This window comes from Ixodes scapularis, unplaced genomic scaffold (genome assembly GCF_016920785.2).
Source record: "Ixodes scapularis isolate PalLabHiFi unplaced genomic scaffold, ASM1692078v2 PGA_scaffold7__128_contigs__length_106722199, whole genome shotgun sequence".
Classification (NCBI taxonomy): Eukaryota; Metazoa; Arthropoda; class Arachnida; order Ixodida; family Ixodidae; genus Ixodes; species Ixodes scapularis.
Genome location: NW_024609882.1, coordinates 20611599 through 20637836, shown reverse-complemented (window position 1 = coordinate 20637836; position 26238 = coordinate 20611599). Strand labels below are relative to the sequence as shown.

The 26238-nt window shown below is 45.0% G+C and overlaps 1 protein-coding gene across 1 annotated transcript; it reads left to right on the top strand.

The window, feature by feature from the left end:
- The first annotated feature begins 204 nt into the window (after positions 1-204).
- On the top strand, positions 205-24789 carry LOC115313314 (dihydrolipoyllysine-residue acetyltransferase component of pyruvate dehydrogenase complex, mitochondrial). Its single transcript, XM_042286341.1, has 11 exons — positions 205-714; positions 934-1025; positions 8070-8293; positions 11866-12033; positions 12111-12196; positions 16183-16323; positions 19994-20075; positions 20960-21040; positions 21103-21177; positions 21938-22002; positions 22458-24789. Exons 1-11 carry the CDS (start codon positions 587-589, stop codon positions 22585-22587), a joined length of 1272 nt encoding a protein of 423 aa, XP_042142275.1. The 5' UTR covers positions 205-586; the 3' UTR covers positions 22588-24789.
- The last annotated feature ends 1449 nt before the right edge of the window (positions 24790-26238 follow it).

The following is a 26238-nucleotide window of genomic DNA, read 5'->3' as shown; positions in this document are numbered from 1 at the left end:
TTCACAAAATTAAAAAAAAAAGTAGTTTTTAAAAGTATTAACTAGATGGCGCATGTCGCCACCCAATTCAACGAGTACGTTTTTAGAGCCCTCGATTTGCATGATTTGATCAAAGGAAACTGAGGAAACCGCGGGAAAATGGATTGCAGCCAAGGAGGTTAGAAATTGCAGCGATTGTGCGTGCGGAATCAGTGCAATCTACTTATTTCTTTTTTCCATTGGAGCAGGCAAAACCACAAGATCAGTGGGCAAAACAGTGGACAGCCCTGCGGCCCTGCCATGCTCTGCCTAAGCTCTATTTTTATTATTGTCAATAATAATAATAATAATAATAATATTTATTTTGGTTCAGGAGAACCGCGGTTTGAGGTTTGAGGTTCAGGAGAACAAGTTTGAGGTTATCTCAACTGTTGCGCACGGGAGCCCCTTTTTTTATTGTGACCAAGGAGATTGTGGCAGATAATAATAATAATCTTTATTGGCTCAGAAGAGCCAGTAAAGATGAATATAAGTAACAGGCGACAGAGAGCAGTTTAACCAGCCACTGTAGTTTGTTTGACAGAGTGAGCCGTAGTCAAGATTTACCATGTTTCGAATTGTGTTGACACTCAAAGAACTCGGCAGTACCTTCGGCCGTTCAAACCGTTTGGCAAAGCTCGTACGGGTGTGCACCGTTTGCACCAAAGGAAGTCACGGGAAAACCTCTAACCGCAGGTAACATATCGCCTGTGACAAAAAGGTCTCTTGAAAACTCCTGATCAAAAATCCTTCCCGAGAACTATCTTACCTACTTGTTCAAATGCCCGATTGATCGCTTGCTAATGTCAACACTCCACTGACCTTCCGATCGCGCTACGATCCCCGTCAAGCTTTAAATACCTAAGTTCTGGAGGAGTCAGTCGTGATCTCATCACTGCCCTTTTTATTTTGCAGCTATGGCACGCAGGGCCTTAGGAACGGCAGCAGTTTACTGTGGTCCAAACAGCGGGAAAAAGAGATACCGCGACGGGTGTACAGTACAGATAGTAAGTAGAATTTCCAAACTTACTTTCTTGATTAGCCATGTTTAGCTCTATGTCTCTTGATATAACAATAATAATTTTTATTTGCTCATTTTCTTGTATCCACTCGGCAATGTGCAAGGCTAGGCAGAAGTACCTTTTCATAGAACTGTCAGTTTTGTACATTAGAAAATGGGAGATAAACCGACTGGAGCATTTGAGCTTCAGTTAGTTTTGCTTTGACGTTTTCACGAGTGCTGCAGGATTAAATTGATACTGTGCCAAGGACCAGATCGTTTCTCTGAGCTCTAGATTTTGTAGTGGTGAGACTAGGGTCTATAGTAGAGTTCACAGATTGATGATTTTAGCCACGTGAGTCAACAAAACTAGCCGGACTTATGCTGTTGTATTCCTTCGCTTGTCACTTTGTCTTTTTCCCAGTCTCGCATGTAATCAAATCCCGAAGCCAGGTCCGCAGCGAGGGGGGGAACCCTAAAGGCCTGGGACACCCCCCCCCCTCCCAAAGTTTGGGCGGGGGGGGTGGGGGGGGGGGGGGGGGGGGGGAGGGGGAGAGCTCCAGGACGGCTTCACTAATGTCAAGTGAAAGGCTCTCGTTGTGAAGTGAAGAAGTAAACGTGCTGTGGCACGGGCTGCACGCACTTGCACTGGGACTTGCATGGCGTCTGGTTCGATTATGACAACTGGCGACGAGAGATAAACTGTAATATGTTGATGCAGTGCCGCAGCGCAGATATCGGGGAGAGGTACCCGACAAGATGCCGTCCGTCGGGAAGCTGGAAGCGTCTGATGCAAGTGCAACTGAGTTTGGGGAATACCAGGAGTGTGTTCTCCTGTACTTCCTGGCCAACAATGTTGCCGGGGAAAAGAAATCGGCCGTATTTCTGACAAGCTGCGGGACAGCAACATACTCACTGTTACGAAGTCTGCTCACGCCAACGAAACCAGGGGAGGCGACGCTCACCGAAATCTTCGCAGCTCTCAATGCCCATTTCAAGCCCAGGGTATCGGAAGTTGTTGCTTCTTCTCAAGGCGACGGCACGAAGGTGAAGCTGTCATTGACTATGTAGCGGCGCTGAACAAGTTGGTAGATGACCAACTTCGGCACTACGCGCGACCGCATGATGAGGGACCAGATAGTGTATGGTATATAACGACACGGGAATGTATTAACGACACGGGAATGCAGACAGAGTTATTCGAATCGTCAGACCTGGACCTGGAGTCTGCCAAGCAACTGGTCATTGCAATGGAAGCCACAAGGAAAGACGCCCACACCCTCTGTCCTCAGGCTGCGTCAGCGGGCGCAGTGGAGCCCACCAACTTTGTGGAACCGCCCAGACGGAATGCGGCTAACGCAGTCGAGTGTGGCTGTGATCGGTGTGGAGATAAACATCAAATGTCCCGGTGTTGCCACCGGGCAAGCACCTGTTTCAAGTGTAGACGTCAGGGGCACATTGCAAAGGCTTGCAGAGCGATGCCGACTGGCACAAAGAATCGGATGGACTCTCGTTCTGTGCACCAAATGGACGACCGCCAGGAAACATAGCCTGATGTAGACGAGTGCGCCATGTGGTTGCCGCATCCAACGGGACCCGGGCCCATGCAGATTAAAGTTATCGTGAACGATGTGCCACTAGTAATAGAGCTGGACACCGGCGCCAGCGTTTCCATCATCGGTGAACAAAAGTTCAGTGCGCTGTTTCCTGGAACGCCGTTAGAACACTCCGAAGTGAGACGGAAGAGCTTTTCGGGAGAGCTCTTATCGGTTCTGGGGAAGATTACCGCAGCAGCCAAGATGGGAAAACGTGAGTCGACACTGCCGTTGTTCGTGGTGAAGGGGACATGTCCGACACTGCTGGGCAGAGACTGGATGGGAGCATTCAAGATTACTATTTCGAAGCCAGAGGGGGTGAATGCGGTCAGTTCCGTCCCAAGCCTAGTCGAACAATTCAGCTAAGTTTTTTCAGAAACGCTTGGAACAATGCAGGGAGAGTCGGCAAAGATCATCCTGAAAGAAGGGTCAAGACCGAAATTTTTTAAAGCACAACCAGTGCCATTTGCACTTGAGACAGAGTAGTAGAGGAACTGCAGCGTATGCAGCGCAAAGGCATCATATGCCCCGTCAAGACGTCGCAGTGGGCTGCACCCGTAGTTCCTGTGGTCAAGCAAGATGGCCGCATACGCCTTTGTGGCGACTTCAAGGTCACCATCAATCCAACAACAGTCAGCAAAAGCTATTCGATTAGGATTGAGGAGCTGTTCGCGAAACTGAGCGATTGGGTGAAGTTCGCCAAGCACGACTTAAAGGAAGCGTATCAATAAGTCCAGCTGGATGGACAGTCACGAGAATTGGTCACGATCAGCCCTCTGAAAAGCCTGTTCACGTTTATAAGGCTTCCATTTGACGTGGTGTCTGCCCCTGACTTGTTCCAGCGAGAAATGAATAATCTCCTGGGTGATCTGCCGCACGTTGCGGTCTACTTTGATGACATTCTTGTGACCGGCGCAAGTGACGAAGATCGCTGGAAGAATGTGTGCCGGGTCCTCGAACGCCTTCAGGAGGCAGGCCTTCGTTTGAAGCTAGCCAAGTGCAAGTTTATGAAGGAGCGCGTGGACTATTTAGGGCATAATATTACGCGCAAAGGGTTGCATTCCAGCCCTAAGAATGTCGAGGCTGTCCTCTTGGCTCCGAGATTGCAGGACGTCAAAAGCCTCCAAAGCTACCTGGGCCTTATTAACTCTTATCGCAAGTTTATTCCCCAACTTTCTGCAATACTGCACCCGCTGAATCGTCTGCTGGTTCCGGACATACCATGAACCTGGACGTCATCTGAAGAGGAGGCTTTCTCCCAGAGTAAGTCCCTACTGATCTCACCAGAAACGTTGACCCATTTCGACCAAAAGAAGAGTACTGTGTTGGTCACGGACGCATCTCCGTACGGTCTCGGTGCGGTTTTTGCGCAGAGGAAGGCGTCGGGAGAAGAGTGACCTATTGCATTTGCGTCGCGGAACCTGGTTGGTGCCAAGCAAAACTACAGCCAGCTTGACAAGGAGGCACTTGCTATGGTGTTTGGAGTGACACGTTTGAAACAGTATCTTTGGAGGCGTTCGTTTGAGGCGGCCACTGACCATAAACAACTACTGGGGCTGTTGGCAGCTGACAAGCCCATTCCCGAGTCATGTTCGCCACGTATCTTACGCTGGGCAATGTTCTTGTCGAGGTACGATAACACCTTGAAGTACAGGCCTGTCAGACAGATTCCTCACGCTGCACTTACCTACAAGCGAGTTCCAGGTCGAGTGCCCCCCAGAGGTGTTCATGCTCCAAGAATGCTACCCAAGAGTACCTACGAGCAGAGATCCATGCTTGTCACAACTGCGAGCAGCATTGTTGACTGGTCAAAGGCCGCCTTGTGGACAGCCGTGGAAGCCATACGAAGCACGGTTCCAAGAGATGAGCGTTCAGAGTGATTACATTTTACTTGGAAACCGAGTTGTAGTTCCCACGTCTGTACAGGCAGATGTGCTCCACTTGCTACACGAAAGTCATCCAGGAGTCTCGAAAATGAAAGCAGTAGCCCGGAGCCATGTATGGTGGCCAGCTCTGGATGAGGACATCACGGTGGCAATGGAGGCATGCCGTACCTGTCAAGAACATCAGCGAGCGCCAAGATCGGTACCAGTGAGGCCATGGCCATTTCTGGACAGGCCGTGGTCTCGACTCCATCTAGACTTTGCTGGACCCTTGAGAAACACCTACTTGTTCATTGCTGTCGACGCTTATTCCAAATGGATCGAGGTATTTCCAGTGAGTACATGCTCGACGTCTGTGACAGTTGATTGTCTGTGAAAGATGTTTGCTATTCAGGGACTGCCGGATGTAGTTGTATCAGACAATGGTCCGACATTCGTGAGCAAAGAATTCAAGACATTCTTACAGAAGAATGGCATAAGACAAGTGCTGGTGCCCCCGTACCATCCTGCGTCCAATGGAGCAGCCGAGCAAGCAGTGCCGACGATTAAGCAGAAGTTGAAAAAGGCCAGATCAGGGGACCTTCATACGCAAATAGCCAAACTGCTGCTGTCACACAGGACGATGCCGCATGAAGTGGCAGGCTGTTGTCCTGCTGAACTTTTGATAGGTAAGAAGCTTAAGATTGCGCTGGGCTTGCTGCAACCTGATCTTCGGACCACAGTGAATCTAAAACAGCTCCAGCAGGACGTGCGCAAGAATAGACCATACACGAGGGTCATGGATATTGAGCCCAGAATGCCAGTCTTTGCTCGGAATTTCCGACCCGGCCCTAGGTGGGTGCCGGCTACTGTTTTTTTCTTTCTTGCGTTTTACAAACGCGTTGGCTGGAGCTATGTATGTGCATGCAATAGCCTGCCGGTTTACGTCCATAGCCTCCAGATTTGACACAGATGTAGTTTTCACATGCAAATTGAGGCTGGGAGACGCTGAATACATTGGCCAAACAGGTCGCTTCGTAAACGACCAGCACCTGATAGACACGCAAAGAGGGAAATGTCGTGGCTGTGCTCCCGACTCATGATTATGCTAGTAAATCTTCTTGAACGCGTCGGGAGGGAGATTATAGAAGCTTTTCGAATGGTGACAAGCCCGCGAATCATAAGCGTATTGTCTCTTTTACTATTAAAGGGACACTGACAAGGTGTTTATGCTCGCCGAGGTTTTTAGCTGTACATGACATATGAGAGCCCAACTACCCAGAACACAATTTGCGACTCAAAATTCGGTTTCTTTCCGCCCGAAAACCGTCGATCAAGAACTGGCCGGTAAGAGTCTCGCTCACTCTCTTTTCTGTGGTCACGGGCCGTTTTCTAAGGTATCGAAGCGACCACCAAATTTAATCAAACTCTTTGGTCACTGAGGGCACACACTCAATATTAAAAATAGAAAAAAAAATATGAAACCCATTTTTTGTGGCTTCTAAAAAGCTGCAGATACGTTGATTGAAAAAAAAAAAAGTCCCACAGACAACCGGAAGCATTCTGTGCGTGCGTCGTTTCGCGTATCGTGGGACTCGCGGGGACGGCGATGGCAGCGGACGACGGGCGTGGGACCTCTATTTCAGAACTGTCGTTCGGGGTACCGGCGAATTCTGTCTGCCTTGAAAAAAGAAATTTGGGACTGATCAAGAGAATTGGTATTCATCCCGTACGACACGCCCGACCACCAAGCCGATTTGAACGAAGACGTCGCCCAGCCGTCGCTCCCTTCTCGTGGCTGAAGATATCGCTCGCGCAAACGTCAAGCACGACGTGTCTACTTCGAGTTGAATACGCACGCGTACGATTTCTTTACTAGGTGCGAATGTCGCCAATGCGGGATGCTTCCCGATTTCGACTCGGGAGTGCTTTTGCTGGAGGACAATCGGCAACAATCTTTCCAACTTTCAGTTTACCCGCTGGGTTGTTACTGGAAAGAGATCATCCCGGAAAGGGATGCCCCAGTAGCTCAGAGGGAAAGACGTCCGCGTCACACGCAGTAGGACCAAGTTCAATCCCCAGAAAAACTTCTTTTTTTTTTTTTTAACATTTTCCAATGTTAACATTTCTTTTTTTTTTTTTTTTACAATTTTCATTGAAGAAACAAACAAAAAAAAAAAATAACAAACAAATGTTGTGGACGACACGTCGCTGAATTAAATGGTATGGGATTTCCTTTTTGACACCTGCGAACTCAATGTAATCAGTCACTTTCCACAAAATGCAAGGAGCATATAAATCAGGTAGCGTGCGCTCTCCGAGGTGCCCGTAAATGTTCTACAGGAATTGCAGCCAACCATTGGTCCCGATCCCGTTGATCTTTCGGAAACTCTGTCGCACATTGCCACTTTTTTCGGACGCAGGGCATGTGAGCCAGCCCTTTACGCAACATCTTGGGTGTATTCTTTTCGGAGCCGATCATGGAAATTCACCACGGGCACTCGCTACTCATCTCCGACTCCTCAATGTACAAAACAACTCATCTTGGAGTACAGAACAGCGAGCGGAACAAACATAACTGCAAAAGAATCGCGCGGCAAACAGTTCCCCCTATGCTGCATGTCTGCTACGGAAAGGAGAAAAAAACAAACAAAAAAACCGCACGGTCGGGTGCTGCCACATGACTTCCGCCACTCACTCTCTTCTCTCCACTTCTCCGACCTCCGTCGGGTTTCGGTTTCGAGCAGTTGCGTCTTTTGGCTTTATTAAAAAAATATGCTACTCTGTTGCAAAATATTGATTAGGTAGTCCCCCAACACCATAATAAAGTGCCTGACAAAAAATGAAAAACAAATTTTGGGGGTGTCAGTGTCCCTTTAAAGACCTCGGGGCCACGGCGGCTCGACTGATGTCATATTATCTCTGAATCTCCCTTACTCTTTCTTCCAATGCTTTGAAGTCGTGGCATTAGAAAGTGGACCCTTCCCCCCCTTTCCCCCCAAAAAAAAAGATTCCTGGTTAAGGCCTGACTGAAGGATCATAATCATCTTCAATCCTCTTGATGCCTGCTGGACCATCCATGCATACACCATCTAGAACAGCATATTTTCAGTGTTCCGTCCATGCTATGAACCATTCATTCTGCACTCTGATGTCTGGACAGCTCACACCTTGTAGGGAGAACCAGGTGAACATATTTTGAATCGCAGGCGTCATTGGCAGATTTAGCTTCTATTTTCAACCATTTGAAGCCGACGCTGTGGTGGAAGCTATGTGATCGTTGGACGAATCTTACGGCTATCCTTCGCCATGTGATCACACTCGCTCGCAGCCCCGCACAAAAACGGTTTCTTGTGATGAAAAGGAGGCGGTTGAATGGACCAGTAAGAGCATAGCTCCCACCACACTGTCTGTCTAAAGATAAACTGAGTATAACTGAGCTGTCACGAGTTAGTTGTCAGCCACTGTTAGAGACATTAGCACAACCTTCCTCTCCAAGAAGACACGTTGGCTGTAGCTGTTATAAAGCCTCCTTCGTCTGCCTCTCTCAAGCCTTCCCTAATCGCGGACACATTTTTTGTTTCAATTCACCAGGCCTTCCCAACTATCGGAAGGTCTTGCTTCCTGCGCTGTCGCCAACGATGGAGACGGGGACGGTCATCTCCTGGGAGAAGAAAGAAGGGGACAAGCTGAACAAGGGCGACCTCCTGTGCGAAATTGAAACCGACAAGTCAGTGATGAGCCTCGAGAGCCCCGAAGAGGGCTACCTGGCCAAGATCGTCGTCCCGGCCGACACCAAGGACGTACACCTTGGCAGGGTACCGGTACCATGTAACACCAAAGTCACTGGCAGTATGAGAGTAGCAGCAAAGTCCTTCAGTTGTCCCACCTCCAGTGCAGTGATGATGATGATTACCATAATGATGATGACGATAGTGTTCCACTGCAGGGCGTCTAACAACCGGGAATTGTCAGGGAAATTTTAATTACTGGAAAAAATCAGGGAATTGTCAGGGATATTGTCAAAGAGCGAGCCCAGTCAGAGAAAATGAGCTGGGAACACCATCGTGTGCCCTGAGCAAAAACTTGAGGACTTAGGGGCAGAAAAATAGGCAATAAATTCTGCTTAAAGGGAAGCTACGGAGCTTCTTGGAAAAAATGAGTTAGAAGTGAATTCTAGTGTATTTTTACCCCGTGAACCCGAATACCCAAACCATTTGCTGCGTAAGTATTGGTAAACGCGAGAAAAACGCGAAAGACAGTCGCTGTCCGTGACGTCATCGACGGCTCTTTTGGCTGCCCAAGGCTAAGGGGGCGGGGCTTCAGCCCTATTTTGAAATTGCTCTTGTGGCTCTCCGGCACGTCGCATTGATATATAATTTTGATATTTGTTATTCTAAAGGCCAAATGAACGCAATTCATGCGTTTTTTCTCAAATGTAGAAGTGCCCCATCTTCCCTTTAAAGCGAAGCGTGGGCTTTGCTCACCCGATGTAGAGTATGCCTGATGCAAATGGAACAGCCGACAAATCCAGTCCAAGCCTTGGATTGGACTGAGGGCGTGACACTAGGCTAGATCCAGTTAGAGCTATTAAGTTTAGTAACAAATGGAAAAGCAGCAGACCCCAATCCAAGCCTTAAAGGGGTAGGGAAACGAAATTCCAGCGACCATTTTATAGCTTTAATGTGTTCCATGTTGCAGCATAACCTCAAAAACACCAGTCTTGCGTTGAAAGGCACAAGCAAACTAATTTTAAAGCTAATTAAACTATCTTTCAACGTGCACCTGGTGGATGCATGCGGAGCCTATTGGGAGGTAATCTAGCAGCGTTGGGGAACTTGCTACGTAGTCATGATGTAGCAAATTCCATCGAAGCAGCGCCGCTCTTTGGAATTTCAACATTTTCCTTCTTAGCTTTCCTCCTCAGCTCACAAATCACGCATTGAACCAAACAGTCCAAGAAGACTGAAAGGAGGGACTCCCCTCTTTCTTGGACCCTCGTTTGGGCACCCGGATACAACCATTCTCCCCCTAGAAGATTATCCAGTCGCTCATAATTTGGATAAAAGTTGCTTTTCCCAGCCCGTTCACCCCTAAGCTGAAAGTGCTGTGGAAGCTACGTGCTCCTTGGGCCAGCCGCATACCTCCACCGCCACCCCACGGGTACTTCGAACGGCTTGGTTGTGACGCATTGACGCTATTGACACCACCACAACGCTTGCAACGCCACCAAGGGCAAAGCTCATAACCACGCCAGCCTTGCTACGCCACGAGCGCGGGAAATCTTTTCTTTCTGTTTTTGTTTGCGCCCGATATCCCATGACGCATGGCGCTCTCCGTTCGCTTCTCTTCGAGCGCTTGCTCGAGTGCACCGTTTGGATTGAAAAATATAGCCAGTCGTTCAAAATACAAACATGCGATTATCATTTATAGTTATTATTCGTCGTGCTTGACTCATTTACGAACGAAATTTGAATATTTCAATTTTTCTTTCCGTACCCCTTTAAGCTGAAAGCGTCCGAAAGTGTGCGTCTGGCGGCCATGCTGCCATTCTTTTATTGACATCTGTGATCGAGCGTAGTGTTTTCATTGTGTTTTCAAAGCGGCCTTTTCACTGACGATGTCAACAGCAAGAAAGTGCTTGTGTAATCCGGACTAGACGAACCCGCGGTGAAGTGCTTGCAAAACTAGTTGGGTCAGTTGTGAAAGCATTCGCAACCCTTTGGTAGAGGATGGAATTGCTCAAGTCTGTAGACTAGTGTCAGCTCAGAAATTTTTCAGCTTCAAACTCTAGGACTAGAGATGCCGCAAACTTTTTGCAAACCTGAGGTTCGAAGATCGAACCAAGGGGTTCGAAAGGTTCGCAAAGTTTCGAAACGTCGAACCTATTACATAAAAAGTTTGACGATTCTAAACTCTCGAATATTTGCCACTGAAAAATTTGATTGTTTTCGAACTTCACTTTTTTACGCCATGAAACTCAGCATTGTCAAACTTATGACGCTAAGAGATTCAACGATTTTCAAACTTTCAAACCTTTCAGGTACGAGGCCGACACCTTTCTTTTTCGACTTCCACAGAGCCTCTCCTGCACACAACTCTGTAGGTTGTCCTGAAGTAACCTGTAGGCTAACAGATCCCTGATCTGCAGGCTTGAGATTCAACCGGGGCGCTTTGTTGGGAGCGTCCTTCATAGCATTAGTTGCTTTTGAATGCAAATCTTTCGATTTCCTCAGGTCAAGGAAAGGTGCGCGCAGAGAGCGACGCCAATGTGCTCCAGCGAATGTTGAATCGGTGCTTACTTCATTATAATTAGTAACCGGCTGCATTTTAGAGTGGCCAATATCTCCATTCATTGAAGAAGAAAAGTTCCAGGCAGCGGCATAATGGTTTGCCCGATAATAACAGGTCGTGACCTGATCAGCTGTATTAGGCCGGGTGCTCCCCTAATTTAGTCTGGTTGCATTCTTCTCAACCCTGACTTGCATTCTTCTCAGCTCTGACTTGTGTCAGGTGCTGTGCCTGTGTTCAGTGTTTTCTCCATCCTACGAGTCATCCCGCCAAAAATGAATGCCCAGAGCAAGTAAACATTTTCGGGAAGACTGGATGCCTTTATGTGAATGCGTTGTCCTGCATATTCAGTTGTCTTATACGAGCATTGTATTTAGGCAACGTTTTATTGGATTGCTACTAGTTTGAAAATAAGTAGGGAGTATGTTCACCTGACCCCCTCCGGCCTTTTTGATGAACCATTCAACCAGCTCAACGCTTGTTTCATAAGTTATGACAGATAACGAGTAATACAGGTAGTACTGTCAGTACCACAGCGCTGAGAAGGAGGGAGTATATTCACGGCGTTAGAGAAATGGGCAACATTTTCAGTAAAATGTTATAGCACGTTTCGCAATTTTTTAGATGAATTCATGAAAACTTAGTTTGAAGCTGTGGAATTTGATTTCCATCCATGAAACTCTGACCTGGCACTTAAAATTCAAACTTGTACCTCGAAAAATTTTTAAATATTCGATTTTCAAACTTGAATTTTGAATAAATTTGAAATATTAGAATTTTTCGAACTATCTATAAAAAAATTAAATATCTTCGAACTCAAACTTTCAGAAACTTTAACATTTTCAAATTATTCTAATTGGAAGCTCAGCGGGGTTCTAAAGTTGCAAACTTTTCAAATTCGAACCTTAGTGAGGTTCTAATATTTCAAACTTGAACTTTTGGAGGTTAGCGGCATCCCTATCTTTGACTGTATTACTGAACCCCACAGAAATGTCGGTAGACCACTGTTTGCTTATGTCAAGAAATTGCTGTCTCTCTTAAGCGCTGGAAACAAACTCATAGCAAGTTCCAGACTGACTATACAGCCGTTTCAATGCAGGTCCTCTGCATTCTTGTCTACAGTGAGGCAGACATTGCTGCCTTCGGAGACTTTGAGGGCGACAGAACTACAGTTCCTGCTGGTCAGCCCAAGGCTGCGGTTTCGGCTTCGACTCCGGCTAGCACCCAGATGAATTACATAGACATCCCTCGGACGAGCATGCGCCAGGTAATGCTGTGCGAAATTTGAAGGGCAGCTGAGGAACAACAAAGTGTCTCAAAGTGACTGGAATTCCTGCATTGCAGACAATCGCAAAATGGCTTCTCTTGTCAAAGCAGACAGTACCCCACTTCTACCTTACAGTGGACATTGAAATGAACGCCGTCATAAAGTAAGTTTTGTGGCAGTCACTGAATTCCTTGGTCGTCTGCGTTTCCCTATTCTGTTCGCCCCAGTTGAAGCTTATTTATTTACTGCAAAGCAATTAGGTTGCAGTGGAGGAAAGATGAGATAACTGATGTTTCTTAAATATCGCCTTCACTGTGCAAACCTTTAGTGCATTGGTTCTCAAGCATTGATGTGTCGGGGACCCCTTGAAGATCTGCCAAAGTGATGGGGGGGTGGGGGGGCAAAGGGGGGGGGGGGGGGGGTGCCATGCCAGCGAGGGAAGGGGCAGGGGAGTATAAAATAAGTGAACTAATTGCAGTAGGAAATGGGCATCCTTTGCTGTAATACAGAAACTCAGCTCTGTTACGTCACTGCGTGGTGGCGGCGCGTCGGGTGCTTTTCCAGTCTGGGGCTCTGGGCAGATGTCACCATGCGGGACGTGCATTCCTATTGGTTTTGAAAAAAGCCGGACAAAAAGCTGCCTTCTCATCAAAACTCCGCGACTGGGGCTGTGCCAAAAGTGTTGGGAAAGGTTTGAAGGTCAGTTTTCATGTGTTTTCGGCCTGCTCGGTTCGTCCAAGAATGTTGATAGGTTCCGTGAAAAATAAAAACCAGGCACCGTCGGACCACGATTGCTTGTGAGTAAAGCACTTCGGTTCATCCAAGAATGTTGATAGGTTCCGTGAAAAATAAAAACCAGTGCCGTCGGACCACGATTGCTTGTGCGTAAAGCACTTTGGGTTGAATTCACGGATACTTGTGGTCACGAGATTTGTTTGTCTTGTTCCAACATGAATCTGGGAAAATCGCCAAGTTGTATGGACCACCTGCGGACTACGTTCAGTGCGTCAAAGTTCAAACGGCTGCCTGATTGTTAGAACTATCGCCTGCTTTTTCAACCTTGTCTGCTTTTTGTTGTCTGCTTGTTTAAACGACAGCGGCCCATGGACCAAACGTTGACCCAGTAATTGCGATAAGAAGTAAGTACAGGCCTCAAAAGACTTAAGTTTGACGGTGGGGGGGGGGGGGGGGAGGTAAGTAGGCTCGGTGTAAACAGTAGATACAGCAGATCTTGATCATTGTTACCAGTGGCCATCACCGACTTGTTATGCCTGATTCACTTGGTCCGGTTCTGCTTGCGATTTTCGATATTGACGTCGACCATCTCACCTACGGTCCACGCTGTTGCAGCCTGAGCGACTGAAAAAAGCAAGCAGAACCTCATCATACAAATCAGGCTTTAGCGCCCATTCTGCGGTGTCCACGTGAAATGAATCGCCGCATGTCAGATTATTCACGCAATGTTTTGCGGTGTAACGAGCCTCATTAATTTCGCTGAGGCCACTAAAGTAATTCGACAATGCCAGGAAGATGTGAAATCAACAATTCCAACGCAAAAAAGAGCACGGGGACTCGCACCGACGCCGACAACATTGCCTTCCAATGGTTTGTTTATGGGCGACGGCGAGCCTCTCGCCACTCCATTGCACATGCGCGGCGCCAGTGGCATCCACTAGGGGCGCTCCGGTTTGTTTGTAAACGTGAGTTGGTCTATAGACAGTAGTGAGAAGCATCAAGTAAAAGGATGGATGGATGGCAACGACTGTATTCATTATAACAGGCGGTAGCTTGCTCCGCCTAACCAAGGTTAATTAAAAAATTTTTTTCTTTCTAAAAAAAAGGGAAGGGGGGGGGGGGTTGAGGCTTTAGACAAGGGCTTGGCGAACCCCAGAAATGGCTGTGCGGACCTCAGCAGGTCTGCATACCCCACTTGAGAACCACTGTTTTAGTGAATCTTTGCTCTAGTATCAGAATCTGATGGTGAATGTTGTTTGAAAGGATTGTAATACTGAAATGGTCATTATAACTGTGGTCTGAAGTGCACCATCTTAAGTTGGACACTGGTTCAACAACTAGGGTGGTGGTGCTTATTTGTTCACGGGCAAAAGTTAATGTCCATGCCTCCGACCACCCTGGCAGTTCCCCCCACTCTTTGCTGTTTCTTGTCGAGACAAATCCCTCAAGTTCTTGGTGTCGTCATGGTCCAGGTCACAGTGACCATGTTGTCGTATTATCTTACATAGGCTGCCAAAATTCTGAATGATTTCCTCCTTTAACTTCTTGATTTGCTTGTTTTCTTCGAGTAGTGCCATTTTTCTTATATATGAGTTAAATTTCGCGTCTTTCTTCCCGTCTCCAATAATAGAAGCCAAACAAGTGTCCAACTCAAATACTAAGAAATAGACCAAAGCTACTGTGTTGCTGATTATATAGCATGTTTATGAAGTTGATGCAATTAATAGAAGACATTGAAGGAATTAATAAAAAAGTATTACATTATGCCTCTTTGATCCAAGCAGGTAACCAAAACTGCATCCAACAATGAGACATCCAACCTACTGGATGTCTCATTAAAGAGCCTCTTTATTGATTCAGTAAGACATTTGTTCAAAACTATATTTTAAAGACTAAAAAAAAACATGACTTGCTGTGGTTAAAAAAAGAAAAAAAGAAGACTTAGCCACTAAATTGTGATGAGAACTAAATGCCTAGTCCACTCACAGAACCAAAATTCCGTTTAGGAACACGAGCCTGTGCGCTGCTGCCACCTCAATTTCTGTATCAGCCTCATTCCAGCACGATTCTTGTGTACACTTGACAACTGAGTCCAGATGTCGTCTGTCAAACTTTGCCCAAGCTCATCACCGTTTTGCTAAAACGAGACTACAATTCATCATAGAAACTTACGAGAACATATGGTACTTCTTAATTAGAAAGGCTGCAAACTAAAAAAAAGTTCAGTATTTTTTTAAGGTACATGGATGGAACATGTCAAAAAATAAAAAAATGTCATAAAATAATAAAACATTTTCCTCTAAATTTAGCGGGGAATTTTTTCCGCCAGATTTAGTGGAAAAATTTTCCTGCTAAATTTAGCAAAACAATTTGCCCGCTGAATTTAGCGGAAAATTTTTCCTACTAAATTTAGCGGAAAAATTTCCTTTGCTAAATTTAGCGGAAAGAATTCCCCGCTAAATTTAGCGGGAAAATTTCCCCGCTACATTGAGCGGGGAATTCTTTCCGCTAAATTTAGCAAAGGAAATTTTTCCGCTAAATTTAGTAGAAAAAATTTTCCGCTAAATTCAGCGGGCAAATTGTTTTGCTAAATTTAGCAGGAAAAATTTTCCACTAAGTTTAGCGGGAAAATTTTTTCGCCAAATTTAGCAAAGAAATTTACCCACAATGCAACGCGCGGTGACGTCATCTATGACGTCACTAGTGACCCTCGTGACGTCACACAAGACGTGACGTGTGACGTCATCATGGGAAACGCCCCATAATGCACCGCGCAATTACGCTGAAGGCGACGCCGACGCCGCTCAAGCCGGAATAGGGCACCTAAGAGCTGCGCTCTAATAATTACAGTATAGCTTGTCTTTTTTTTACGTATCATTTTGTAACGTTCCTGAGTCACGCACGTTTTGAGTGCGTTTTTCTGGTGGATGGGTTATATTGGAAGATTTTGTTGTATATCACTAAAAAAAGTGTTAAAAAGCAGACATATGCTTCATCACTGGAAAGGGAATTGTAAACTGGGCTCCAGTCTACATCACTAATGTGAGGCTTAAACACTTCAGGTGTGTGAGAATTTATGTTTCTGAACATACCTGTGTTTACAGTGGCATAAGTGTGATTGTCAGTGGTGTTTGTGAACATGAATAATGGCAAATGATTGCTTATCTGGATGGCAATGACCCCACCAAATGTATTGCATGCATCAGTATCGGTGACAAAAAGATCAATAAGCGTAGATGAGACACCTGTAACATGTTGGTGAAGTAACGACGTTGATCTTTTGATTCAAAAACACTTGTAAGTTAATAACTTCTGTGTTACACAACGGCCAACGTTTCTTTTAGCCACGGTTCCGGGTAACTGACTAGGGCAGTGTTCGTGAATCCACAATGTTCCACGTGCTGTCCTCTGCAGGCTTCGTGAGGAGTTAAACCAAACGATGCAGAAGGACAAGATCAAGATCTCGGTGAACGACTTTGTGATCAAGGCCACTGCCCTGGCGTGCAAGAAGGTGCCGCAGACAAACTCCTCGTGGCAGGGAACTTTCATCCGACAGTGAGTCGGCTCCGAGGGCCTTTTCGGTCTATCTCAACTCGTGGGTGGCGTTGCCCTGTTTTTAACTCAGCTGCAGTTCCTGACCACGCCGGAGTAAATGTGTTGAATTTGGCTCACAATTCAATGCTTAGGGAAGTGTGTCTGCGTGATTTATCTAATATTGATTGTGTCTACATGACTTCTCTAATGTCGATTGTGTCTTCGTGATTTCTCGGATATTGATTGTGTTTACATGACTTCTTTGATATTGATTTTGTCTACACATTTCCTCTGGTATCAATTGTTTATTTGATTTCTTCGATACAAATTGTGTCTACATGATTTTTCCAACATTTAATTCTAAGAGAGAAAAAAAGCAGCTTGCATTATTAGTTTGTTGCATCATAGAAGCGAGGTTTCTAAGCAGAAGACAGCTGTAGTTGTTGTTGGCTACTTGCTTGAAGCTATGGATGGTTTTTTTTTTTTTTTTTTATTTCAGTACCTTCAAGGCTCAGGGGGCGTTACAGAAGGGAGTGGTGGAAAACATAAAAACAAACAACAGGTAGTAAATACAGAAATTGAAACAGAGAATGAAAAATGCAGACAACGCCGGTTATTAAGAAAGTACATAACACTCAATGGCGGATCTGAAAGTGAAATCGTCGGTAATCATTGCGATGGAGGCGGGCAGGTGGTTCCATTCGTTACTAGTCCTTGGGATAAATGAATCGAAAAACAAGTTAGTGCGACAATGTGGCACGCCTATTTTGTTATGGTGTTCCGAACGAGATGAGACGTATGATGGCTCTGAAAAAAGTTCAGCTTTGAGGTGCAGGTTATAATAATATATTTTATGAAATAGCGTGAGTCGCGATATTTTTCTGCGCAGAGAGAGGTTCGGAAGGTTCAAGGTTGCCTTCATAGAGGATACACTAGATGAACGGGAGTAGTTCGACAAGACAAAACGCGCGCTGCGATTCTGTATCGATTCTAAGTTATTAGTAAGAAATTCCAGGCCTGGGTCCCACACCGAAGATGCGTACTCCAGTTTAGAGCGGACGAGAGTTTTGTAGAGGAGAAGCTTTAAAGATGATGGTGCCATAGAAAAGTTACGACGCAAATATCCAAGCATGCGGTTAGCGTTTTTTACTATATGTTTAACATGCCTTTGCCAAGACAGATTAGCTGTTATGTGAACCCATAGGTATTTGTATGACGTTACTTGTTCAAGTGCACTGCCTGAAAGTTGACAATCGTAAATGTTGCCACAAACGGTCTGACGCGCAATCCTCATTACTTTACACTTGTTAGTATTTAGACGCATTTTCCAGATATCACACCAATTAGAGATTTTGTTAAGGTCAGACTGAAGCACATAGGGATCGGAACTAGTAGAAATGACTCGAAAAATGACGCAGTCGTCAGCAAACAACTTGATGGATGAGTTGATAGAGTTAGGAAGGTCATTAATGTAGATGAGAAAGAGAAGAGGGCCAAGCACAGACCCTTGCGGCACACCTGAAGTGACGGGGGACGAGGATGATTTGAAGTCGTTAGCAACTACAAATTGGGTTCTGTTAGACAAGAAACTTTCAATCCATGCGAGAATGTTAGGGTCAATATTTAATCTGCTTAATTTCAAACAAAGTAGCTGATGAGATACAAGGTCGAAAGCTTTAGAAAAGTCCAGAAATACGCAGTCAACATGAAATGCATTATCTAAAGCAGCAAAAAGTTCATGTGTAAATGAAATGAGTTGTGTCTCACAGGAGAACGTCTTACGAAAGCCGTGCTGGCATGATGTAAAAAATGCATTACTTTCAAGAAAACTAACAAGGTTAGAATAAATTATATGCTCTAGGATTTTACAAGGAACACTAGTTAAAGATATAGGTCTGTAGTTAAGGGGAGAATGCGAAATTCCTGATTTAAACGAGGGTACCACCTTGCCCACCTTCCAATCGCCGGGCACAATGCAGGTATCTAGGGACTGTGAAAAAAGTTTCGACAAAATCATGGAGGAATATACTTCGGTGTTCTTCAGGAACTTTGAGTTAATATCATCGGATCCAGACGACGAAGAAACTTTTAAATTTCGGATTAAATGCATCACACCAACCCAGTCAATCAGCACAGGATCCATAGGAAAAAAGCTCGAATCAGCTACATCAGGAAGACAAACGGAGGGTAGATTCAAGAACGACATTGCAAACACTTCATTAAACACAGAGCAGCAATCAGACTGAGGAATAGTCACACCATTGTCGTCGTTTAGATATATCTTATTCTGTTTCGGACCACCAACGACGTTCCAGAACTTTTTAGCGTTGTTTATCAGTAACGAAGGAAGTGTGTTATGAAAGAAAACCCTCTTAGCTTCTTTCACTGCGCTTTTAAACAGAGCTGTAAATTGAGGATAAGCACACCAGTTGACATCACTCTGACTCTGTTTGGCTTTGCGATATAATCGCTTTTTCTTATTTAAAAGACGCTTTAATGGAACGTTGAACCAAGCGGCTCGATGCTTGCATGAGATTACGCGTAAAGGTATGTATTTTTGTACGAAATAATTGACCTTGTCCCTAAAAAGATACCAATTAGTTTCGATAGTGCGTTCCGAAAAATCCAGCATGTATTCATCTAAAAACACTTCAAGCTCTCTGTTTATGGATTGATAGTCGGCCTTGTTGTAGTCCCTAATATACTTTGGCTTACTGACTGAACGATGAACAGATTCTTTAAGAGTGAAATTAATAAAACAATGATCACTTAGACCGGGCAAGTAGGATATTGAGTTAACCAAGTCAGGAGATGTTGTCAAAATGAGATCAAGAATATTGGCACTCGATAATGAAGTTCGTGTAGGCTCCGTTACCATTTGGGAAAAATTAAAATCAGAGCAAAGGTTTACAAATGCCGTAGATTCACTATGTGACTCGGAAACAACCGGGCATGAATCATTCCAAAGTATTTTCGGAAAGTTGAAGTCCCCTAACAAAAATATAGGCGAATGAGGGTACCTTACGACAGTATTATTTAACAGGTCATGAAGGTCATTACAAAAAGTGGAGGATGCATTTGGTGGCCGATAACAGGCACAGAAAATCACGACACGGTGGTTAATACGTATACCTGCGCAGACCACCTCTAAACACGAAACAACGGAGACATAAAAAGATTGTATATGATCAGCAATACCGATTAGGACACCTCCTCCTGACCTTGTACTGCGATCACAGCGATAGATATTAAACGACTTTTCACACTCAAATACTTCATTGTTAGAAATCTTGGCAGATAACCACGTTTCTGTCAGTATGACGACATCAGCACTACAAGTATCAATAAGGGACGACAAATCATCACGCTTGTTTACAACGCTCCGAATGTTTGAAAAAAGAAAGCAGATATCACGGAAAGGATTCTGTGCACGAGGTGATTGTTATGTCGAATATGATTCAGGCTCGTTTGGCACAGTTTCAACATGACTAGCGGGATCAGGTTCATCATTGTGAGAAAGCATTTCACAAACACTGTCAGATGATGAAAGATAAACGTAACACCTCTTGTTAATAAAGCCTTCCCAAAACTTTCAGGGACCCAAGCAAAGGACTGCAATAATAGTTGACCGCTTGCTCGAAGCTAGATGGTATCCATGTGCATACTGTACATGGTCTGTCAAATGTTTCAGGTACGAGTCGGTCAATGTAGACATGGCCGTGAGTGTGCCTGGCGGTCTCGTTGCTCCGACCGTGTTTGGAGCGGAGAAAAAGGCAAGGATACCGTGCCACGCCAGAACAAATGGCTATCCTTACTTTCAAGGTGGCTCGAGTGTATGTAGTGTTCTTCGTTTTCGGGTTTTATTTATATTTTCATGTCCGTAATATCATTTCCTAAAAGGGGGATTTTTTTTTCCCCTCTCATTTTAACGTTGATTTACTGAAAAATATTTCAAATTGTCCTTCAAATTGTTTTAGACTACCGTAGAATACTGTGCATCCGCCCATTCCACATTAAGCGGCCATATCCAAATTTCTAAGAGATGAAAAAATATGCACAGTACATTTATATGTAAAATTGATGATCGAACAAACGCCCATCCCCCATTTTTTCGCGATTATCTCTAAATTTTGAGTGGGCGCTTGCCTGGTATTTTACGGTACGGCCCTAAACGGAAAAGCACACAAAAGAAAATCAAGGTTAAGCGGGATGGCCCCAACAGGAAAATGGGCAAAAGCATTGAAGACTTTGGGAGATTTGAACCCCTAAACTGGGGGGCACAAAAGAGGAAGGGCAACGCTAAACGAGGACACACGGAGGGCAATGGGGACACAACCATTGGAATGACACGCAGCTTAACGGACGTTAAAATAGTCGTTGACAAAAATAGAACCCGAAAAGGAAGGACCCTCTGAATATGTAATGCTGCTAGAGTCAAATATAATTTCACATTCCAAGCACTGATGCATTCAAGTTTATATACTCTTGCTGCCTGTTTTTGTTTGCTTTATTTATGAGCTGTACGATTCATATTGATAAATATCTAATTCGTGTATCTTTTTTAATGCAATGAAGCAGTAGAAAACAAGCTGCTGCAAAATTAGTTGCGCCAGCAAAGCTGCACTGTCAAATATATATGTTATCCTACTACTTGCAGGGGCTCGCGAGCATCAGTGAGGAGACGAAAAGTTTGGCTTCAAAAGCACGAGACAAGAAATTACAGCCGCACGAATTTCAGGTAAGAGAATGGGTTTCCTTGGAAGCTGTTGTAGCTCGAATCTACAAATATTTTTGTCGCAGGGCGGAACAATAACCGTAACCAACCTTGGAATGCTTGGTATCGAGAACTTCTCTGCAATCATCAACCCTCATCAGGTATGATAGAGCTTCGAGGGTATACAGAGAAGTACTGAGCAAGGACTGCACAATACAAAAGCCCTCTTTTGTTCCCAGTCAAAAACTAAAGATATTGCCGAAAAGGACGGCATGTGTGGTTCAAATTTACATAATGCATCCACTACCCAGCCCTCTGCAGCATTGCATGACGATGCTTGAAATCTGTCGGATAATGGGTCATTTGACATTTAAATGTTTTCCTGAATAAAAGAGGTCAACTTATCCAAACTACAGGGTGTCACAAAAGAAAATTTACACGGTCTTTTTTACCGCAAAAATGAGCTAGGCATCGCCAAACGCTCATTCTCCGCCCAAAGGTGGCGCTAGAGGTCACAACCAGATGCCAAAGTTTCAGCCCGATCCGATAACTTAATCAAAAGTTATAAGTGATTTCCTGAAAATTTCAATGGGAAAATGGCGGCCGACGGAGTTTTCGAACACATGGAGCTCTATGGCACCAGAAACCGAAAACGGCCAAAAATGGGCTCCATTTTCTCATTGAAATTTTCAGAAAATCACCTATAACTTTTGATTAAGTTAACGGATCGGGCTGAAACTTTGGCATCTGGTTGTGACGTCTAGCTCTACCTTTGGGGGAGAATGAGCGTTCAGCGATGCCTAGTTTATTTTTGCGGTAAAAAAGACCGTGTAAATTTTCTTTTGTGACACCCTGTATATAAAATATGCTGCCAATGATATTCTTGCTGGAGATTTCGAAGCGCTTTGCTTCTTGTTTCAGGTTTGCACCCTGGCCGTCGGCTGCACACGAGACGTTTTGGTTCCAGGCGAAGACAGCTCCACGAGGTAATGAAACAATGTTTATTACTCTGCGGGGCATATATTATGGAGGGTCGCTCTCGCTTAGAACTACTTTCAGTACTGTACCAGAGGATCAGCATATTGACAGTGGATATATAGCCAGGTCCGGCAGCAACTGTTTCTATTGTGTGCAGGCAACACTTTATAGTTTATTTTTACAGTGTATATGCTAGTACAAAGCCTTTGTGGGGTGTTTTTAGTCAGTGAATACGAAGAGAGGGGGCCAACTGGTAGCAGTGCCTGAAAACCCTCAACCCTGAACACTTGGTCTTATCAGTTAATATTTCAAAAAGGTTCTCCAAAGTCTTCAATCGCTGCTGCAGAATGGATCATTATTCATCTGCTTGTAAACTGGGGCATCTTGGTGGTCGTCTGCTAGCAAGTTGCTGTACTGCACCTGCATATCTTCTTAACGGAGTCTGACCGCTTTTGATCTGCAGGTATCGGACAGCGAAGATGATGTCGGTGACATTGAGCTGCGACCACCGCGTTGTGGATGGGGCAGTAGGAGCACAATGGCTGCAGCACTTCAAGCAACTGCTGGAGAGGCCAGATCTCATACTGCTCTGAGGACTGCCCCATCATGCTCACCACTTGTAATTTATGTTAGATAGCATCTGCTAACTCATGTTAGTCAGCATACGAGTTACCAGACATCTAAAAAGCGAACAAAAAGCCTTGAGTAGCGAAGTTAGTATCACGATGCATGGTGTTAGACAAATCAGAAATTCATAGTTTTGATCGGGCGTGATTCAGTCTGCAGATGGGAAGCCTGGTTTAGGGCCCCAGTCAGTTTATGTGACATGACATCTAGGTGTTGTAGTGAGGGTGATTACACATATTTTGTGCTACCGAATGTTATCATCGATGGTACTATATGTGGCAAACCGAATGTCGCAAGTGGCAGCTTTGTCATGAGAAATTCTAGTCACCCTCCTTGTACTGGGCATTGTTATGGGGCTTATGGGGAGTAGCCACAGGCCACAATGGTTGTGTGTGTTGCTGTTGACAGCGAGATTTCTAGATTCATTTTGTATGCAATCAAAGCCTTCTTGGGCTCGTGCTGACGAGCAGATATATGAATTACCTTCTATTGTAAGATATGGGAAATGACCCAACATTTTGGTATTCACACATTCCAAGGCAGCAAGGTAACTCTGCTAGTATTGGCAGGGGCGGATTGATGATTAGGGCTTGGGGGGTCGGTGGGGATTTTTTTAATGTTTTTCAGTCGTGCGGGCTACTCATTGTTAGGATATCAGAAACGGAAGCCAGTAATCGTGTTTTAAATTTTGTTACAGCCTAAAAGCGTCCACCGAAGTTTTATTAGTTTCTCATTGTATTTTATAATCCCACACTTGCTGCTTCACTTCAGCGTTTAAAAGTTTTACACTATAAGTAGTAAAAAAAAAAAAAAGTAGGAGAACATTCTGTGGCAATTTTCTAATCAGTATATGCCATAGTTTCCCTATACATGTATATTGTCAGCATACTTGTGCAGGGTTCTATATTTTACATCTAAACAGTGACTATCCCCATTTAAAAGCACAGGCAATTGAATCATGCAGTGTGACGAAGTTTTTGTAAAGACTCAATCAAATAACAACAGATCAGGTTAGACAAAAAACACCACTAAGATCGGAGGAGAAAAGATTTATTTGCATGACAAATGCCTCGCCTCATACGCGAGCGATGTGCAGAAAATGCTTAGGTAGAATAAGGTGTCGAAAGAGCAGCGTCGTTTAACAGCGCCTAAACTGCAACTTACCATCGTAACAGCTGTAGAACTTTCCTCCCGGTCACTTCATCTGACAAAGGCTCACTTTGTATTTGGAGGTCAACAGCACTTCCCCGGTACCCAAATCACTCTCTTGCCGAGGAGTAGACGTGTGAACGGCTAATAAACAGCAGGTGGAATGCGCCATTAAAAGCTGCAGCATGCACATCACCAGGTGCTTGAAGTCAAGCGTCAGCGAAAAACCGGCCAACCCGCGACGGAGGAGTACAGATGAATGGGGGCGAAACTGCAAACAAGGTTTCGCTCCTCTCTCTACCTTTGGTTTCTTTCGCAGATCTTGAAGCTGCAGTATTCTTGGCACCCTGAGCCGCCTAACTCCCCCTCACAGGTAGCCCGATGGACCATTCCTAACTTGTAAAACGTGAGCACTCGCGTTTCCGAGGTACCCTTGCTCAGGCCCGACGCCAGGCTCAGAACTCGCCACACGCATGGCGCGGGCCGTGTTCGCCTCCCCTCTACCCCCTTAGCTGAGTGTTGGGGTCATGGTGGACTTTTCCCGCCTCTCTTCGCCTTTCAACCTCCTAAGCGCAAAGAGAAAGTTTTACACAGTAGCAGGCGCTCGATCACACAAAGCTTCGGGAAGAGCCTTTTCTTTTCAAGTGTACAAACAAACAGTTGCAGAGTGTTTTTTGGAAGAAGAGAAGAAACTATCTGGAAAATAAACAAGTTGAAATACGGCAGTGCCACTCGTTCAGGGAGCAGAATAGTGAACAGGCAATGTCCCTTTTCCATCCCCATGCCAACCCTAAACGGAACAATTACAAAAACATGGGAGTCAAGTGAACAGCGTGTCTGGAAGATGCCGAACGATTAGGTGGCCATAAACAACCTCCATCTGTAAACGGACACGCCGCGTGGAGATGTGTTGCATCAGAGAGGCAATGCGGAGAGCAAGTCATCTGCTTCTTGTGACATCATTGAAAGCCTTTGAACTGCCTTTTACACTTGTTTTTACGTCAAATAAATATATTTTTGCTAAATTTGCTCTTGTGGCTTCAACTGCTTCACATTCTCTAAATGTCACGGGGAGTAATGGAGAGGGGAAAAGGAGGGCAACTTAAGAAATTACAAGAATTTCTGAGCAGCTGGCCTGATTGATATTATGGTGAAGCAAACAATGAGAGAAAAATATTAGTCGTCAAATGCAACCCTGGAGCGAGGGAACAAGAAAAAGACGGACAGACACGAAACTTCTTTTTTTTTTGTTCCTTCACTCCAGGGTTACTATGTCTAACCGTCACCAGCTCTCCTGTCTACTTGCAAGCTACTTCAAATACTTCAGCGTTTTTTTTCAAGGTCATAGTTGTATGAGGTTTACACATTGTTCATACAGTGGAAAGATAATCTGCCTTATGAGGGCAGCGGCTTATCTTGCTTGTCTCATGAATAGGGTTCCGTGTTTTTGGACAAATCCAAAAAACGCCCGCCAGTAAAGTTTTGGTCAATTCGGATTTATCTGATAAACTAAGATTTTTTATGTGCCAATGCGCTCTCCCCCGCCCCCCAATAAATAAAAGATTACAATTCAGTTTTATTTGCACACAGGATCAATGTTCCTGGGAAAATGTCACCCTTGTTTTCTTTCAAATCTTGCACCATTGACAGAAGGGAATTTGCCGCTTATCCCGTCGAGGTTTATTCAGGACAGCAGTTCTTTGTACTTTCGGGTCACAACAAAAGCCACAGTTCCAGTTTCCAGTTTGGGCCATTGGCAACGTTACTAGATAACCTCAGTTGTGGAACTCCTGCAGAAGGGGGAACACACCCTCACTCACTTCAGTCCACCTCCCATCGTTTGGAACGCCATTTAGATTTTCGTCTCAAAACTGTATTCTTTAGAGTAGAGTGGAACGCCATCTAGACGCTATGCTTCGAAATGTATGTATTCAATAGAACACTGCAGTTACCATAGCAGCTGTCTGGCACGTCGAATCATAAAGAGGCAAGTCGTGGTGAGTGAGGGTGGTACTGCTTGAACAAGCAGCGTCTGTGAGCACTTCCATAACTGAGCTAATTTAATAATGTTGGCCATAGGCAGCATTACTAGATTACCTCAGTTGTGGAACTCCCGCGAAGGAGGTACCCACCCTAGTCACTTCAGCTTGCCTTCCGTCGTTTGAAGCGCCATCTAGATTCTCGTCTCAGAACTGTGTTCCTTAGAGTATGGTGGAACGCCATCTAGATGCTGTGCTTCGAAACATATTTATTCCATAGAATACACTGTAGTCGCCATAGCAGCTATTCGGCGCGTCGTATGAAGAGAGGCGAGTCGTAGTGAGTGAGCCCCCCTCACTCACTACGACTCGCCTTCCGCTCGTGCATGCAGCGTGTATGAGCAGTTCTGTAACTGAGCTGATCTAGTAACGTTAGTCATGGGCAACATTACTAGATTACCTGAGTTTTGGAACTTCCGTGGCGGGGGG